The following is a 16807-nucleotide window of genomic DNA, read 5'->3' on the forward strand; positions in this document are numbered from 1 at the left end:
TGTGGAAACGAGCGCGAGTGCCTGGAATCATCCGAGATACATTCCGCCGCAATTGTACGACAGAAAATGATAAAGCCGCGTCTCAAGATAAAGAGCATGAACAAACCAATCGCTCCTTGAGCTACAGTAACAATAGTAAGGCCGCATGCTGGTGACCGCTGAAAAACAACAAATGAAGACTTGAATCGTTCGCGGCAATATGTATGTATAACCATGATTTATGTGATGACCGTCGTTGTCAGAAGTGGCGTCGCGTGCGTGGCAGAAATTTCTTTCTTACGTTTCTTATACAGTTACTGCCCACTATTAGGTTCGTTGGGTCATAGACATAACTGCTATCATCACAATCAGCATTAACGGAAAAGAAAACATCAGCAGTGGCTTCAGCATTTGCGGAATGGTTTTCCAGAGCCAGCCTCGGTGACGTAACTGGTTTGGGTATGGTTGTTGAGGCGAGTGCCGTCTTCCCAACTGACGCGCATCTTTCAATTGCGCACATTAATAAGAACAAACTGTTTTTTTTTTGTACGAGGCATAATTTATGAGGCACCTCCCGAGCAAAAGTAAAAGTTTGGGAAGACGTTACGTTTTGCAGAGGTGCTGTCGCCAAAATGAATGAGTGAGCGAAGGAGAAGTGAAAAGAAAACAAACAAACAAACAATAAACCGGTGAAGAGTAAAATGGATTTAGAAAATATAGACCAAGGGTAAAAATGAAACCGAAAAAAAAAAGAGAGTGAGAATAAAAGATAAAAGGAACGCAGGAAAGAAGACAATGGGTAAAGAAGTGAGGATAAAGGGAAAGGAAAGGAGAACAATAGTATGAAAATAGGGAGAAAAACTTCCAGCATGGCACAAAGAAGCGGTGCGACAGTAATGGGAAGCGGGACTATGTACAGAAATGGCGGCTAGAACAACAGAAAACACATACATCAGCGTCAATAGGGAGAAAGATTCTGGCGCGCGCACCTAACATGATAGATTCAATGCATCCTTTTTCCTGTGAGTTTTAATAGAATTCGGTAAGTTTACTCTTCATACTTAAATTCATTGACTTATATTCTACTGCAGTTGATGTATTTATTGGCAAGAAATTCTGCGTTAAAATCAGGATTGCTTATACCACTTTATTCAGACCCGTCGTGACGCTTACGAGGGCGCTTAGCGTACGGTATGGCCATCGGAATCGCTGCCCATAGTGAGTGGCAGCGTTGCCTCCGAAAGGAACAAACAAAAATAACTTGATGTCATCACCGTTCGTCTGATAAAATTCATGATCGTGCAGCCCCATGCTTCATGTTTCAGCTTTTTCTAGGCTACGGAAGAAAATCCTTTTTTTTTTTTCAATGAAAGTAAGACTCCTTGTAATGAGAGAGCCGTAATCAAACCATAAATAAAACCTCTTTATATGCTCTGTGTGCCATTAGTTTGCGCGTCGGGTGTTCAGTCACATTCTCTCAAAGCAGGGGTGTTTCGCATTACGAATGGCTTAATGACTTTGATGCGGAATACAGACGGGCTGCAAGCGTATTCGTCCGCCAATGGCATTGGCACGGAAAGCCGAGCCAGTCACAGAAAGCGAAAAGGAAGTAAGCCTCTATCCTGCGCAGCGGCTGTCACAATCCCGAATCACACGGAGTTGAGTGCGCGGTAATTGTAATCGAAGAGGAAAAAAAAAAAAAAGGACGCCCTTAGAATTGCATTTTAGCATTTCTGGCACAAAATCGGGCTCATTGTACGGTAATAAGCTTTACTTGCTGCTATGCTTTCGTCACGTATAGCCACACAGAGTTACGGCGTATGAAGTAGCAAACATAAACTTTCCTGATATTTTGGGTAATCGGTAACAGCAACGCAACAGACGTGGATTGACAGATTCGCTTGGTTATTTTAATTTTTCATTTGTTTTACTGCACACTTCTACTTCAAAATGTCGAGGTCTAAATGGATAGTGCAGAGAAGAAAGAGGAAATGGGTGGGGAACGAGTCGCCGGTTAATTTATTTCAATTGGTCCTTGTGGCCAGCTGCGAGAATAAGATGGCCCGGTTGCAGGTGCAAGGGTGTCAGACAATGGAGACAGAGAAAAGAACAAACAATAGGTACGCTTGATATCAAGTCAAGTCAAGTCACTTTTATTTTCAACATGAAATTCTCATCCGGTCCTTAATGATATGAAATTCTCATCCGGTCCTTAATTGAGTTCGAATACCCACTCCTTGGGAAGTAGAGCACATCATCAAACGAAGCTTATTGGAACGTGGAGACTGAGTGATATTTGAGGAAGTATTTTACTTTATTAGAGTGTTAGTGTATGGAAATTATAATTGAGGAATGGAGAAGAGTTTGCAGATTTGCTCTCCGTCTCGGAGTGAAGAAAAAGACACTCGCAGTCTTTTTTGTCTGTTAGTAGATACCAAACAAAATGGACGGAAGTAATCCGGGCAGATATACTGCGAATAAAATGTCGACATTGAAAATCTCCGTATTACCGGCCGCACATCAGGCCGCACACTGTAGTCGTAATAGGATGGGGCAACACTTATTGGTTTTGTCACGTTAGATTCCGATGGTTGTCATCGAGCAACTACATTCTCAATCTTCTTTTTCACGAGGGCTCTAATACAGCTCTTTTTTTTTTATTGTCAACATTCTTCTTTCATTCTTTCTTTCTTTATTTGGCTTCTTGCATTCTTAGTTTCCTCTAATCTTGCTTTTCTTAACTGCGCTGGTCCTTCTCTTTATAACGTTTTTCTTCATCACGTTCTCTTAACTCAATGCAATAAAAAGCTGCGCTAATAAGACACGGACGAAGGAAAGGCAGGACGCACACAAACGCAGACTGACAACTTCATTTCGTGAAGAAAACCAAGGCATATATACGCGATCTTCGCTACTATCTAATCACAAAAAACAGCAAGCGAAGAAGTGCCGTGCACTAAATCAACACAAAATATCAAATTCTGCTGCAGAGATGATAAACTTAACTAGGGCATTTTCAGCGTTTGTATGCGTCCTGCCTTTCCTTCGTCCGTGTCTTATTAGCGCAGCTTTTTATTGCATTGAACTATGAACCAACTAGCCCGACAAATTTTACTCAAGTTCTCTTAACATTTTCTTTACGTTGTCGTGATCGCGTTTGTGCTTGACGCGCAGAAGTTTTAGACATTTACCCTAATGAAACGCTGCAGAGATGAAATCGAGCTAATTTACACCTTGTGTTAAGCAAAAAGCGTGGATATTAAAACAAAAAACAGAAATTGGCGATGGTTTCTCTATAACAGAGCACTTTACAATATTATGATTACAATTTTTTATGATTTATAATTTTTTAGATCACATCGTTAGGCTCGCAGTGATGGTTGCATAAAAAGGTAGAATTCTTGCACTAGAAATACAGGAGCGTACAAATCTACCCAAGGGCTTAAATAAAAAAAGAAGGGATGACACTGCTGCAACAAAGAAGGCCAGTATTTTGAATTTCAGGTTTAAATATATTCCAAAAAGCGTTTATGTTTAAAAATAACGTATGCGCATTATTAGAATAACAGAGTAGGCGTACTTCGAAAATCTTCACCAAGAACGAATTGCACAAATCAACGCACTAGGAGAGGTAATATTGCCAAGAAAGCGACGACGACCAAACGGGCAGTGGCGCGGGGCGTATCGCCAGGCCCGCTGGTCATTAAAGCGTGCCTCACCATCGTGTAATCACGTTGCCCTGTGTCTGTCATGTCGCGTGCTGCACTGCTCGCCATCACTTAACAATATGATGCCGCAATCAGATTGAATGAGCAGAACTAAACCTCGAAAGAAATTTATTAAACTATAGGCTGTAGTCTATATTTTGTTTGTGCGTTAGCGCTAGTTTATGACACGTTCATACGCTATTAGTATTAAAAAGAATGCTTTTTTGACGAAGAAGCATTTGTAAAATTTTGAGCATAACTTAATCGATTTAGAAACCCACACTCAGTAGCGATATGTTTGGCTCCTGATAGCCTTGGTCGCGAGCTTGGGTACCTTTTTCCCCACATAACTGTTTGTACAGTACCTGTGCCTCTTTGAACTTTTTCTCTCTTTTCATTTTCCTTTACCCGTTGTTTTCTTTCATCTCTTTTCGAAGCGAGGAATTGGCGTTTACTTCTTTTCATGCATTCACTTTTGTGGGAGTAACTGTTCCGCATTTTCTTGGTTGCCGACTGTTTGCGAGCAAAGCTGCTTCACATATGGCTACGTACAACATTCAGTTTTCATTTTAGCTCCACCGCGCACGTCATAAGGAATTTGTTTCTTTCTTGCCTGTTTAAAAGGCACGTCGAAAAACCCCTCTCCTCGAATGTACCAATATCTTACTATAATTCGTTAAGATGGGCTTGAAGAAAATCAGACAAAAAAATAACAAACGAAAATACTGTAACTGTGAAGGCGCCGGGAACAATCAAGGCATCCTGTCGCTGTTTGCACGCTTGACCGGTGCTCACTTTCTAATTACTCACCGAAGTCTAGTGCCTTCGCGCACGAGTACACGCGGCGTCTGGTTCAAGCGTTCGAGACTCGCAATTTCGCGCCGCTTACGATTGAGACCTTCGCTTCGATCCCTCGTAGTTCTTTGGATTTGTTTTTCTTCTCTCTGAACAGTTTAAACAGCGGCTCTCAACGACGCGAGTACGAGGCGGAAAAGTTCGCGAGTTCACGGCTACTCCAGCTGTTTCTCCACATTTACGACCACCAAAGACAAAACGAAGAATGAGGCAGATAAAGAGCGGAAGGAGGGCGATGGAGTGGAGCTGTTCTCGGCAGGCCTCCTGGCCCCACTCGTTCTGCGCGTTGTCTCCCGTCGTGTTTTAGAACAAAGCTTTGTGCCTCGCCACGCGAAAATTGGCTGCAGTGCCGTGTTTTATTGAGATGCCTTCAGCCAATAAGGGCGGGCAACATCGAAGAGCCGGCCATTGCATCAGCTAAGCAAGTCTTTGTAGGATAGTGTGTTGCAGAGCGTCACAGAGTGGTTCAATTGTGACAGAGGTGGTGGCAAGACGCCTGCTGAGGTCAGTCGTTGATGTTACGACTGCACTGAGAAGTTTCCTAGAAAAAGTAAAAATGGATTCGCACGGCCGCCATAGTTGCCGATACCCTTGGGTCAAGAAAGCGCTAGGAAAGTACGGGCGTTTCCCTAGAACGCTTACCGCCAACCGGTTTTCGTGTGGGTTGAAGAAGCTGTAGAAGCATAAGATGACGCCCGTGACGTCACGTGCAAACTATTTCTTCCTTATGATGCAATTATCTCTTCGACGACCACTTACTAGCACCAGCACCATTGAAAGAGGTTGGAGGGGATCTAATATACCGAATTTTCGGTTGTTCCTAAAAAAAAAAAAAAAAAAAAAAGCGAACTTGCAGAAAAATGGAAAAGTTACTTTTTCAAAAGAAAACTGTCTATGGCGCCAATGATTGGTGACAGAGCTTGTAATCATAACTGGGAACCTGTCATTGTGAACGTGGTGCAAGAATTGTGTAAACATGGCACTGCTTCTCACAGAACAAGAGCGATCGCCCTCTCATAGGCAAGAATCGTCAGTGCTGCATGGTTTTATGGGGGTTCCAAAGCGCGCGCTCTTGTTGGCGCGACTTCAAAAATAGGGCCTCCCCCGCTGTCGGCCATCTCTGGAGGGGGCTCGCGATACGACACCGAGAGACAGCAGTGCGAGAAGCAGAGGGAAGCCTCGGCGAACAAGAACGCATGGTAAGAACGAGCAATAGCGTTGGACGGAAGGAGGAGGAGGAAAGAGATGGGTGAGGAGATGCGAGGGGCACGGACAGAAGAGGAGCTCTACGCCAGAGGCAATGATTTATGCCTCTCGCACAATTCTGTCAAAACGGAAGGCCACGTGCCGTGTCGTCAGCAGCTTGGGGTTGATGGCACGGAAGGTCAGCGTGGATGGAAAAGGGGCAAGAGCTCCGCTCGTGGGATTAAGATGTTTTCCCCTAAAACTGCCGAAAAACAAAGGACGAAACTAGGAAGCGAGGGCCAAGGACTTCTGGGAAGCTGGACAAAGCCAGCTGGGAGAGGGGAATGTTGACTTTGTTTGGGGAGTGGGATTCCCAAGGACGGATGACTTGTATCTTGAGTGTGGTACGGGTTGTGAAAGTTTTTGTTTGCATCGTACGCGCTGTACTTGACGGCGTATAAGCTTAATGGAATCATTTTGTAGCGGTAAAAAACACGGATACAGAGAACGCGAAACACAAGGGACACCCGCTAGACTACAACTAGTTTTTACTGTACAAATACATGACCTATATGTATGACAATCAATGAGCACACATAGGTGCACATGGTCTCACCCGCCTCTTTCCTTTGTGGCATGCGATTACGAAGATAAGTAATTTCTTTTTCTGCCAGCGCAAGAGAGGGGGTGCTAACACACAGGTCGCCCGCCTTGTCAATTTGATAGGCTTCAATAATTTCCCTTTCTTTTTTCTGGGCCTCCACGTACATCACCGGCGTAGCATCACATACTGGAAAACAATCTTTGCAACTCTTGCAACGTTTCACCAATTCCGATCCTCTGGCCAGTAATTGAACAGCCCTACGGTGCTCTCTTATGGGGTCATTCACACACCTTCCAGTTTGGCCAATATAAACTTTGCCACAGGCAAGCAGGATTGAGCAAACGACTCCCGTTCTACATGCCACAAATTTAGTTTGCTGCTTTTTTGCTGCAGCATGGCTTCTTCGCTTCCGTGACAGCGGAATATAGCCGGACCAACTTATTAGGAGCCGCGAACTGTACCCCAAGACCACCCTTCTGTGGGAAAGGCGGTGGATAGATCTTTCTTTCTTTCTTTCTTTCTTTCTTTCTTTCTTTCTTTCTTTCTTTCTTTCTTTCTTTCTTTCTTTCTTTCTTTCTTTCTTTCTTTCTTTCTTTCTTTCTTTCTTTCTTTCTTTCTTTCTTTCTTTCTTTGGTTTTGGTTCTTTGGGCCGTATATTTTGACAAAGACTGTACATACATAAACACTTGACTTATTATGTGTTTGCAAAGGGACATCACGAGAGCTGTTGATACCTTTACATCGAGGTTTGAGTAATGCTTTCATAGTTGTGTTTTCGCATCCCTACATGTCTTTCTTTCTTTCTTTCTTTCTTTCTTTCTTTCTTTCTTTCTTTCTTTCTTTCTTTCTTTCTTTCTTTCTTTCTTTCTTTCTTTCTTTCTTTCTTTCTTTCTTTCTTTCTTTACTTCGCCGACAAGGCCTTACGCTTCAATCTAGAAGCGGACAACAGCCAAATCAGACAGGAAGAGAGAAAGACGGGGCCCATACTTCAGGCTTTTCATGTCTAACAATGAGAGCGCATTGCTGTCAGTGGGTCGCCTCCGACTTCTCGCTTTACATTCTTTAGCTTCGCCGTGAGGCCTTGAAATGTGTCATGGCAGTTGTGTGCAGCGGCCAAAAACTCAAGTAAATTTCATGCCTCAACTTTTTCTGTGCTTATTACTTGAATCAGGCTTTCACATTGGGCTGTTGATTCTGTCAGCTTTAGATAAGCAGCATTCGGGCACGCAAAAAAATTAAGGAATTTGGCTACAATTATAATATCGCACGAAAGCGACTTTGCGAAGGCCACGCTGTTTGGTCGCCCAATTTTTTGTGGCTCACTAATATAAGATCAAATAAATATTTCATCATTTAAATATCTTCCTTTATTGATTGCTGCGCACTGCAGCACTTTAATTTGGGATTTTGCCGTTGCCTCGGCAACGCGTTGCTATGCCGCTGTTATGCGGTTGCTATACATAACAAAGCGTTGCTATGCCGCTGCCCCACAAGAAAGACAATACTTTCCTCGGTGTAGAGATTTTGGATTAATGCTTTAGCGCTAAAACCACATGTACAGTCTTTGTCAAAAGTATACGACCCAGGGGTTTCCTTCTAAGCCCCGTAACAGGACTCGTATCACAATACTGGCGTTCAAAATCTTATAGATGACAAAGCTCGTCCTCATTCTGCTCTTGCTTACATTCATATTCCAGTATGGCTAACAGGCGCTGCGTTACAGGGCTTAGAAGTGAAACCCTTGGGCCGTATATTTTTGACAAAGACTGTACATACATAAACACTTGACTTATTATGTGTTTGCAAAGGGACATCATTAGAGCTGTTGATACCTTTACATCGAGGTTTGAGTAATGCTTTCATAGTTGTGTTTTCGTGTCCCTACATGTCTATCTGCACTCAACTGGACATCTCTTGGAGTCCTTCAGCAGATGGTTACATGTTACACCAAAGGTGCAGAGTGCTGATGATGCCACTTCCGGTGCCGGGAGTTATTGCAACGAAGATACTTTTTTCTCCGATGAAGCATTTTATACCTGCGCTTAGGAAGAACTCTAATACAATGACATGACCACAGAGGCAGCTGTTCTCCTTCGAGAACCGAAAGTGGCAAGCCCGCATCATTATCATGATAACCGCTGACCTAAATTCGTTCTGATAAACTTCTCATTTGTCTTTCGGATGAATGCAAGGGTTTTCTAATCATCTACTACACAGTTAAGTATGCGCCGACATGTAGTGTTAACTATGTGGAACTCGCACGCGAGTTGCAGTCTAAATAAACCTGAACGGACAACTCAGGAATGAGCGTGCGACGCCATCACGATGCATGACCAAACGAAAGACGTGCCCTTTTGTATTAAGTTTACTGTGACCCGCCTCGCAACTAGCTTTTCTCAAGTAATGAAACTATGTGCTCTAACTACTGCTTCAGAGTGTGAACATTGCTATGCCCACCCACTAACCTGCCGTGACTATAGCGTTACCCACCGTTTCTGAGACAGTAAACGTGAAGTGTAGAAAAGAAAAAAGAAAGAAAGAAAGAAAGAAAGAAAGAAAGAAAGAAAGAAAGAAAGAAAGAAAGAAAGAAAGAAAGAAAGAAAGAAAGAAAGAAAGAAAGAAAGAAAGAAAGAAAGAAAGAAAGAAAGAAAGAAACGGCCCCTAGAGATTCTTTGTAAGACGCAATTACTGCATGCGCACTGTTCACTGTTTCGTCGACGCCTCTCTCGCAAGGACCGACCTTGATAAGCGGTCACCAGTTCTGCACTTAAATGCACCGAAAAAGGGAGAGAAAAAAAGAAAGAGCAGTTCTCGGGCATTTTTTGTCTTGCTTGTGCAGATGCAAGAGGATTACATCCTAGCGAGCTTTCCTGGTATTCTCAAGGCTGCCAGAAACTTTCGATGGGAGTGAGAAACCGAGAGAAGCAAAGCTGCGGCGCTTAGAAACGTGCCTTGACCAAAACAAACAAACCTGGAGCAAGAGAAAATTACGAAAGTGGAGTTAGAAAGTGGCAACCCCCAGCTCACGGCAGAAATATCGGGTGTTTGGCAAAAGTAGGTAAAAAAAAAACACAATGCAAGCAGGCAGCAGGGGGTTGCCAGAGAGAAAGAAACCCGGAAGTTTGGAATCCGAGCCTCAAACACACCGTTGGGTTCTGGGTAAACTTTTTGTAGTTTTTTTTTTATTTTTTCTTATTTACTCGCAAAGTTTGGACAGCCTTGGTCAGTGCTCGAGGTTGGTTTGCACATGGTGCAATTCAGACTGTCGAGGAAGCAAAAAAGAAAAAAAAAAAAGACTCAAGAAATAAAGTGAAATTTGGGAAAAGAAAAAAAAAAGGCGAATAGAGTTTCAGACGGCAAATGGCTGTGAATTCAACAAGCGAGAAGGCTTTCAACCGGGACAAAAAGGAAGCATTGTACTGTTGTCGACACGTGTGCTGAATGGAGGAAAATGGCCTTATACGGGCAGTTTATGATCACTGTAATAAAAAATAAAAATCAGCGCGCTCAAGAGGCAGCTTTGTTGTTCAGCCCAATTCTGATTTTTCTATTCACACTAAACGGGTGCATATTAATGCCGTTAGGGATGAGAAGGACGCAGACGCACACAACTGCACTGCACGTACGTCTGTTTCCTCTTCTGAGAGTTACTGTTGTGCGATTACATATATGCAAAATATTCTCACCAACTCACACAAAATTTATGCTCCATTTAGATAAGGTGTAGTGCTTTTACGAAGAAATATAAAGGTTGATCGATGCGTAACTCTAATGTGCCTCGAGGATTTGCATAAAACCCTCATAGAAAACATCTCAACATACAGAGCAAAACAAACAAACAAACAAACAAACAAACAAACAAACAAACAAACAAACAAACAAACAAACAAACAAACAAACAAACAAACAAACAAACAAATAAACAAACAAACAAACAAACAAACAAACAAACAAACAAACAAGCAAGCAAGCAAGCAAGCAAGCAAGCAAACAAACAAACAAACAGACAAACAAACAAACAAACAAACAAACAAACAAACAAACAAACAAACAAACAAACAAACAAACAAACAAACAAACAAACAAACAAACAAACAAACAAACAAACAAACAAACAAACAAGCAAGCAAGCAAGCAAGCAAGCAAACAAACAAACATGAAGACAGGACAAACGACGACGTAGGACGGCGTTCGTCCTGCTGTTTGTTGCGATGGATTCTTAACTCCCCAACTCACTCTACTTCTCATATAAGGAACATAAATGAGACGCCATGTTTACAACCTTAGCTCTGCAGAGCGAACCCGAAGAGTGAAATTTCAAGCGGTGCATGTGTTATGTTTTCAAAAGGATTTGCGTCTAGATTGTATTTTTTTTTTCATTATCGAGTGTGCGAATTGCAAGCGCTACAACTGACCGGGCTTATGAATGGGACTTAGGGGCGGTGATTGTTGGCCACCAGCACTTCACGTATGAATTCTGCTTTCGTTATTTACTTCATGGGCGCATGGTAGCGGTAATGAAATCCGTAACTTAAATTAAGTACGCCTGAACGTGTGGATCTTGCGCCGGCAATCACATTTTTTTTGGACCACGCAGCTTCGTTGAACAAATGATTTACCCAGAACAAGTGGTCTCACTGCCATTTATTATGATTTCTTCCACACAAAGCAAGCGTTTAAACCTACAGCGCTAGTACTCTCATTAAAAAAAAAAAAACATATATGTCTGTTGGCCTCGGCTTTGGTATATAGGCGTTTGAAGCCTCGCACCATTTAAAAATCATGGGCATGCCTTTGGCAGGTGGTACTTGGCAAGTGGTAGCTGGCAGGCGGTAGCTGGAAGGTGGCATGATCTGGAGGCGCTCTTTTAAAAGTAATTTGCAAAAGTGCTGTAAGTGATTGCAAAACAAGCATGAACGTCTCCGTCATTTATGTACATAAGTGGTAACGTAACGATGTAGCATGGTGTGGAAAATTGATGCTAACGCACATATGCCGCGTGAATTTGATTTGCCGTGTGTAATGTTTTTCTTTAGGCTTTATCCTGGCGAATACCTCTCATAGGCTATGTGCTTGGTGGTTCGGGTGAAATCTGGGTCACTTAAATTCGTCATGGCTTTACCCTGGAAACAAGATAAGAACGCTACGTGTCAGCCACCACTTACAACAGATGCGAAAAGAAAAACAGTAATTTGGCACTTCTGTCAATCACTCGACCAACGTAATAGAGTTATCTGGAAAGTTCCTTCCAATGCTTACAACACGGAAGCGTTGCGAGAATGATAAGAGCCTTGCCACTTGTCGCTGCATTGTCATTGATAAAGGGCAGGAGATATTTACGAACTGCATTCGAAGTACTCAAATGCGAGGTCTTTTATTTTTCGTAATTTTCCAACATGCAAACGCATCTCCGACGCCCTCCGGCGTTGCACGGTTATACACAAAAACAATACACACACAAGAGAATTAAACCAAAACGTTAACACAGATGATGTATAACTATGCAGCGCCGGAGGCCGTCGGAGTCGTATAGCCAACTAGCCCGCTCGCAAGTACTACTGATGCAAACGCAGCCACATTAGAACCTGTTGGCTTTGTTTGAGCATTGCTTTGATGTTCAATAAAATAATGAAATAAGCTCAAAAGGATGCTTCAATGGTCGGCCGAACAAATTCCCCGGACTCATTCTTTCAACGCTATTTGAATAACGCACCACTCACGATATGCAAAGGGACTCTACAACATCCCTCAGCCAATCGGTAATAGGCTACTTGCTGCCGCGTCGTCTTTTCTTTGTCGGCCGATCAGAGAGACCTCTTTGGACGAAATTGTATCTGGCCGCCTTGCTCTGCTATCCACTTTCCAACAGGACAGCTCTTGTTGTAGACCTCCCCGCCATAGAATTCGAGGGCGATGTTACGTCGCGTAGAAGGAGCTCAACGCGACGTGCTTCTATCCAGGCCGCGACGTGATCGGCTTATGGAGACGACGAGGACTTCGGAGGAAATCGTTTTGTGCTCGTCTGCACCGCTAGCAGAAGTCTGGTCACGGAGCTACGCAGTTCGAGTCCCCCGTGTCTCGACCCTAAAGAATAGGAGGCCCCTCTGTCCCGTTTCTTTAATGCTTCAGTAGGACAGTCCTTGGGAGCGACAGTGCACTCGTGGAGGATAGAGATAGATTGACCTTAATCTTGCAGCGACTGCGATGGCTCCCCTTACGAATGCTTGGATGTCTTAGGAACATGCGGGGACGACCGCGAGGCTCCCGCAACACACGTCGATCAGACCAACCAGAAAAAAAAAGAGCAATAGGGGGAAAACGCTTAACAAGAGATCCTAATAAATTCCCGCACAACTCTTTCAGGGGGCCCTTTCGATCCCAGAAGCAGCAGGGACAACTATGCTGCATCTTCTTCCCTTTCGCTTGGGGTCGACCACGAATAAAACTTTTTTTTATAGAACAAACATCGCTGTCGCCGCGAACGTGTCGATGGATGCTCATATGGCCTATACTTGTGTATCCCTTTGGAGGACGGCATGGCAATGCAAGGATTTACTGCGGCGGCATAACATGTCGACGTTGATCCAACCACGAACGCTGGTGAACACAACTATCGCCGTGAAATAAGCTACTTATAACACCGCGTGGAGTTTGCGTGAGTTCTTCTAGAGTATGCGCTCTGCTGGAGTAGTTGCGCTAGCAGGAGGGCTTTGCTGAGTTGAAACAAGTTCTGCAAGTTCTGCTACCACCGAGTTCATCGCTGCTACCGAAGCTATCGACTGAATGAGATCTACGGCCATTCTCGCGGTCACAGTAAACGAAACGCACCAGTACAATTCACACCTCAAAGAACGTTCTCTGGTTTCGCTGGAGTAGCTTCCATCGTAGGCGTAAATTCTAAAGCTTTTCAGCTCCTCCGTATAAAATTATAACCAGGACAATAAGTGAAAATCCATACTGTGTCATATTGTATGGGCTCTAGCAATCTGTGACTTCGTAGAGCTCGCTGAGACATGTTGTTACCCTTTTGCCACATTTTTCCTCCCCTTTAGGCTTTTCTAACCCTCAAGGGTCTGGTTGAGAGCGTCGATATGAACAGATTCATGGCTTCACTTTGTGGAATTGCATATAGCGGACCCAGGGAACCGCCAGACGCTACTTTTGGACTAGCTTGGTCCAAATATTTTTTCTTTACAGAGCACAATAGAATAGAGGACTTAAGCGTTATGAATGTAGATGCATGAGCTTGAAAAAAATGTAATCATGAGTGTTTGTAACATTGAAAACACCCTAACGACTTCCTTAAAAGACGCGATTAGTAAGCAAGAAGCACTATATTCTTAGTGAACTCACCACCAGATGGCGTCATTTTCTTGCAAGGCATCTGTATCTGTGGGAGCTTCTAAAGAACCCGAGCAATCGGTAGCCGTTAAATACACGAATTGTAGGACTTAGGAAAATTAGAGGGAAAATAATTCAGAATAAAACGGCGTGCTTTTAGTAAGTCCGGGACATATCTAAGAGCTGTGGGAAAGTTCAACTGCATGTTCCACCAGCACGACATTTGAATAGAGAACCGTCTGGTTCGTTAAGGCAATTTGCTCAGGCGACAAGTGTTCGTTAGCGAAAAGCGCGAGGGAATGAGTTAGTCATCACGCTTTTCTCGCTCTGGTGCTCTATCCGGTTAAACTATTTTGCACATTCTTAACACGTCGGACCTAAACTGTTCATGAGAGAACGTCCTTCGCAAGTACCGAATAATTTCTTCTGGTTCTGAATCTATAACACTTAAAAATAAGTCGAAGAGAGTTGTAACAAACCGCAAATTACTTTGCTGAACCGATTATTCAAATATGGACACATGACATTTTGCTAACTCGCCTTGCACCTGAAAAACCTAATTTTCCCACTGAATCGCATGGTCTAGGAAAATTGCTCAAGCGAAATTTCGGCCATTAACTGTTCAAGAGAACAAGCACTATTGGTACGCACGTGGGAGCAAAAGGACCATCTGCCAAAACGTTGCTTTGAACGTAATTCGTCAGGAAGTAGAAGTTAAATATTTTCTATTAGAAATTACTAGGGGAAACAGTTAATCTTCGTAGTTTGGTACCCATTATTACTCAGAAAAAAACAACACCAACAACGACTACACTGCTACAGCTCCTCTAAGCACGCCACAACTAACGAGCGAACAAAGCAGGAAACTAATAAGCATCATTTTTCAATGGTTACTTCGCTTTTGTAACTGTTCGTCTCCTCATTGATAGTTTCGTTTAGTTAATAGAAATATCCGTCAATTTTCGCATGTGTGCTTGAAGAACTTAGGCTACAGCCTACTTCTTGTTCAGCACGGGGTGTGAAGTGAATTTTAAAGTAATAGCTTTCTGGCGCTACTACAAAATGTTTTCTTTTTTTACCTGCAGGCACTTCAGTCACTGCGGCTGGAAGGCATCGAAGAACTTCCAGACTGGAAGCGACCATGATGGTTACTTTCGCATCAATACAGCTAGTTAAACGCCACTCAACGACTCTTTTTTTCCTGGACCAGCTGCGTGTTTTCGTGCTGGCCATGGCCGGAAGTTGTGCCTGAATGACACATTAAGGCCTGTCACAGTCGCTGGTGCGCTCATCTGTGTAGATCACAATGACCTGAGGTCACTTGTACGAAATATAAGTTGAGCGCTGGTGTCAAGGTATAGCACGAAGTCAAGCTCAGGACACCATAGAAGGCAATTCAGTTTGAGCCCCACCATACACCTACCGCAATTACTCCTGGCCGTGGGTTATAAAATAGGTTTGATGTGGGGAAGATGTCGCTTTCTGTAGCTCCGCGCATGATCTTAGCGCGGCTTTCGTCTACAAGGATGACTGCGGAATCTACAACCGTGACTTGAAGCATCTCAACAGCGGAGTGTTTAAACATGTTTGAATTCAGTTCATTGATATCATTACAACCAGCATAGCAGAGATTCAGCTGTGGACAGCGAGTTTGAAGTCAATGCCGTTCATTATCTGGACCAAAGGCTGACATCGCACAAGCAAGGTGCCACCAATTCATCACACGAAGCGCTAAAGGATAATCAACTGACACTAATCTCTTGGAGTCTGTGTAGGAATATGTACATTCTGTTTGGGTCTAAGAGAGCGTCTTGCATTTCGGTTTACGCGACAGATTTGCACATTGAAATAAAGCTCATATGTTGGCGGCCACATTAGAATCTCGTGTCGGCAGAGACCAAACGTCTTCCTCGGTGATCTGAAATCCAGCGAGGAACAGTTCGAAGTGCTGTTGGAATGAACCGAACACTAGCCTTTTGCGTCCTGAAAGCGTAATGACACAACCATTTTTAGCTTCTCACGTGCAGAAGCTGCTTGATAGCCTGCTCGAAGCCCTCTTCCCATAAAGCCGGCTTTCACCACCGAAGAACGGCTTTGACAGACCACTCTGCGTCAAGGACAGCAAAAGAGCGTCTCTGTCAAAGAGGATATCCGTCTAGTGCTGTCCGATCAGGCGCAAGACCTTGAAGGAGGTTGGTGTTTTTTTTTTCTTATAAAGTTTAAAGCAAGTTATAAATGTGCCCTTGACGGACAGGAACAACATCTTAGTGCTTGCCACCAAGAAGCTGCTGTCACCGATACATCACCGCCAGTACGGCTGACACTCCTGGTGCTTCCTCTGCGCGAAGCCCGTGAGTGCACCGATGGAGAACGTTGCTGTGGCCGCTGTGAGTTCGTTGGAGGACAACGCCACCATCCGCGAGTACCTGGAACTACGTCTCGGACCTCAGCACATTCTATTGCCCATTGTGATTCCGCTCACTGTGCTCTACGTGGTGGTGTTCGTGAGCGGAGTGGTGGGCAATGTGACAGTGTGCCTGGTGATAGCGAGAAACTCGCATTTCCAGACTCCTACGAACTACTACCTTTTCTCGCTGGCCATCTCGGACCTGCTCATACTCGTGTTTGGTGAGTCTTTTTGCGACATTTTTCTCGTTCTGACACGCCAAGCGCATGACACCCTTCATGCATTTAGGATGATGCATTTGGTTTATCTCAAGTTCTTCCAGCAGCCACTTAACACTTCGCTTATGGCTGTGTTAACGTCCTGGTTTCAAGGTTCGTTTTAAAAATTTAACGCTGAATGATATATAATATATTTTAACAAAAACTCTCAATATACATTCCTGACCGGACAGCAGTCGCGGGTAGGGGAGTGAAAGTAACGATGGTGGTGACAAACATTTATTTATTCTTTTGTGCAAGGAGGTGTTTGGACATAGACCCTATCGGTCCAGGTCCTCACAAATCTATAGGTGGAGCTCCTATTCCGTAGCCTCAATTGCGTCTAACGCCGCTCGCACCCTGGCGACCAAGGTCCGCACGGACTCTAGGTCACGGCATCTGAGAAAGCGCCGCCTCCCAGGCCTCCCTAGAATGGTGGGTAATGAAGGATTGGAAACGGTGGGGTTTGGTT

The 16807-nt window shown here is 43.8% G+C and overlaps 1 protein-coding gene across 1 annotated transcript in view; it reads left to right on the forward strand.

Moving 5' to 3' along the window:
- Positions 1 to 16807, forward strand: part of LOC146172814 (neuropeptides capa receptor-like) — a 354353-nt gene that overhangs the window by 144756 nt on the left and 192790 nt on the right. The window contains exon 2 of the mRNA XM_084584401.1: positions 14757 to 16299. Within this exon, the coding sequence (XP_084440527.1) occupies positions 16035 to 16299 (265 nt within the window). The 5' untranslated portion in view covers positions 14757 to 16034. The remainder of the gene's footprint in view (positions 1 to 14756; positions 16300 to 16807) is intronic.

Source organism: Amblyomma maculatum, chromosome 11, assembly GCF_055883805.1.
Source record: "Amblyomma maculatum isolate TAMU_Amacu chromosome 11, ASM5588380v1, whole genome shotgun sequence".
Taxonomy (NCBI): Eukaryota; Metazoa; Arthropoda; class Arachnida; order Ixodida; family Ixodidae; genus Amblyomma; species Amblyomma maculatum.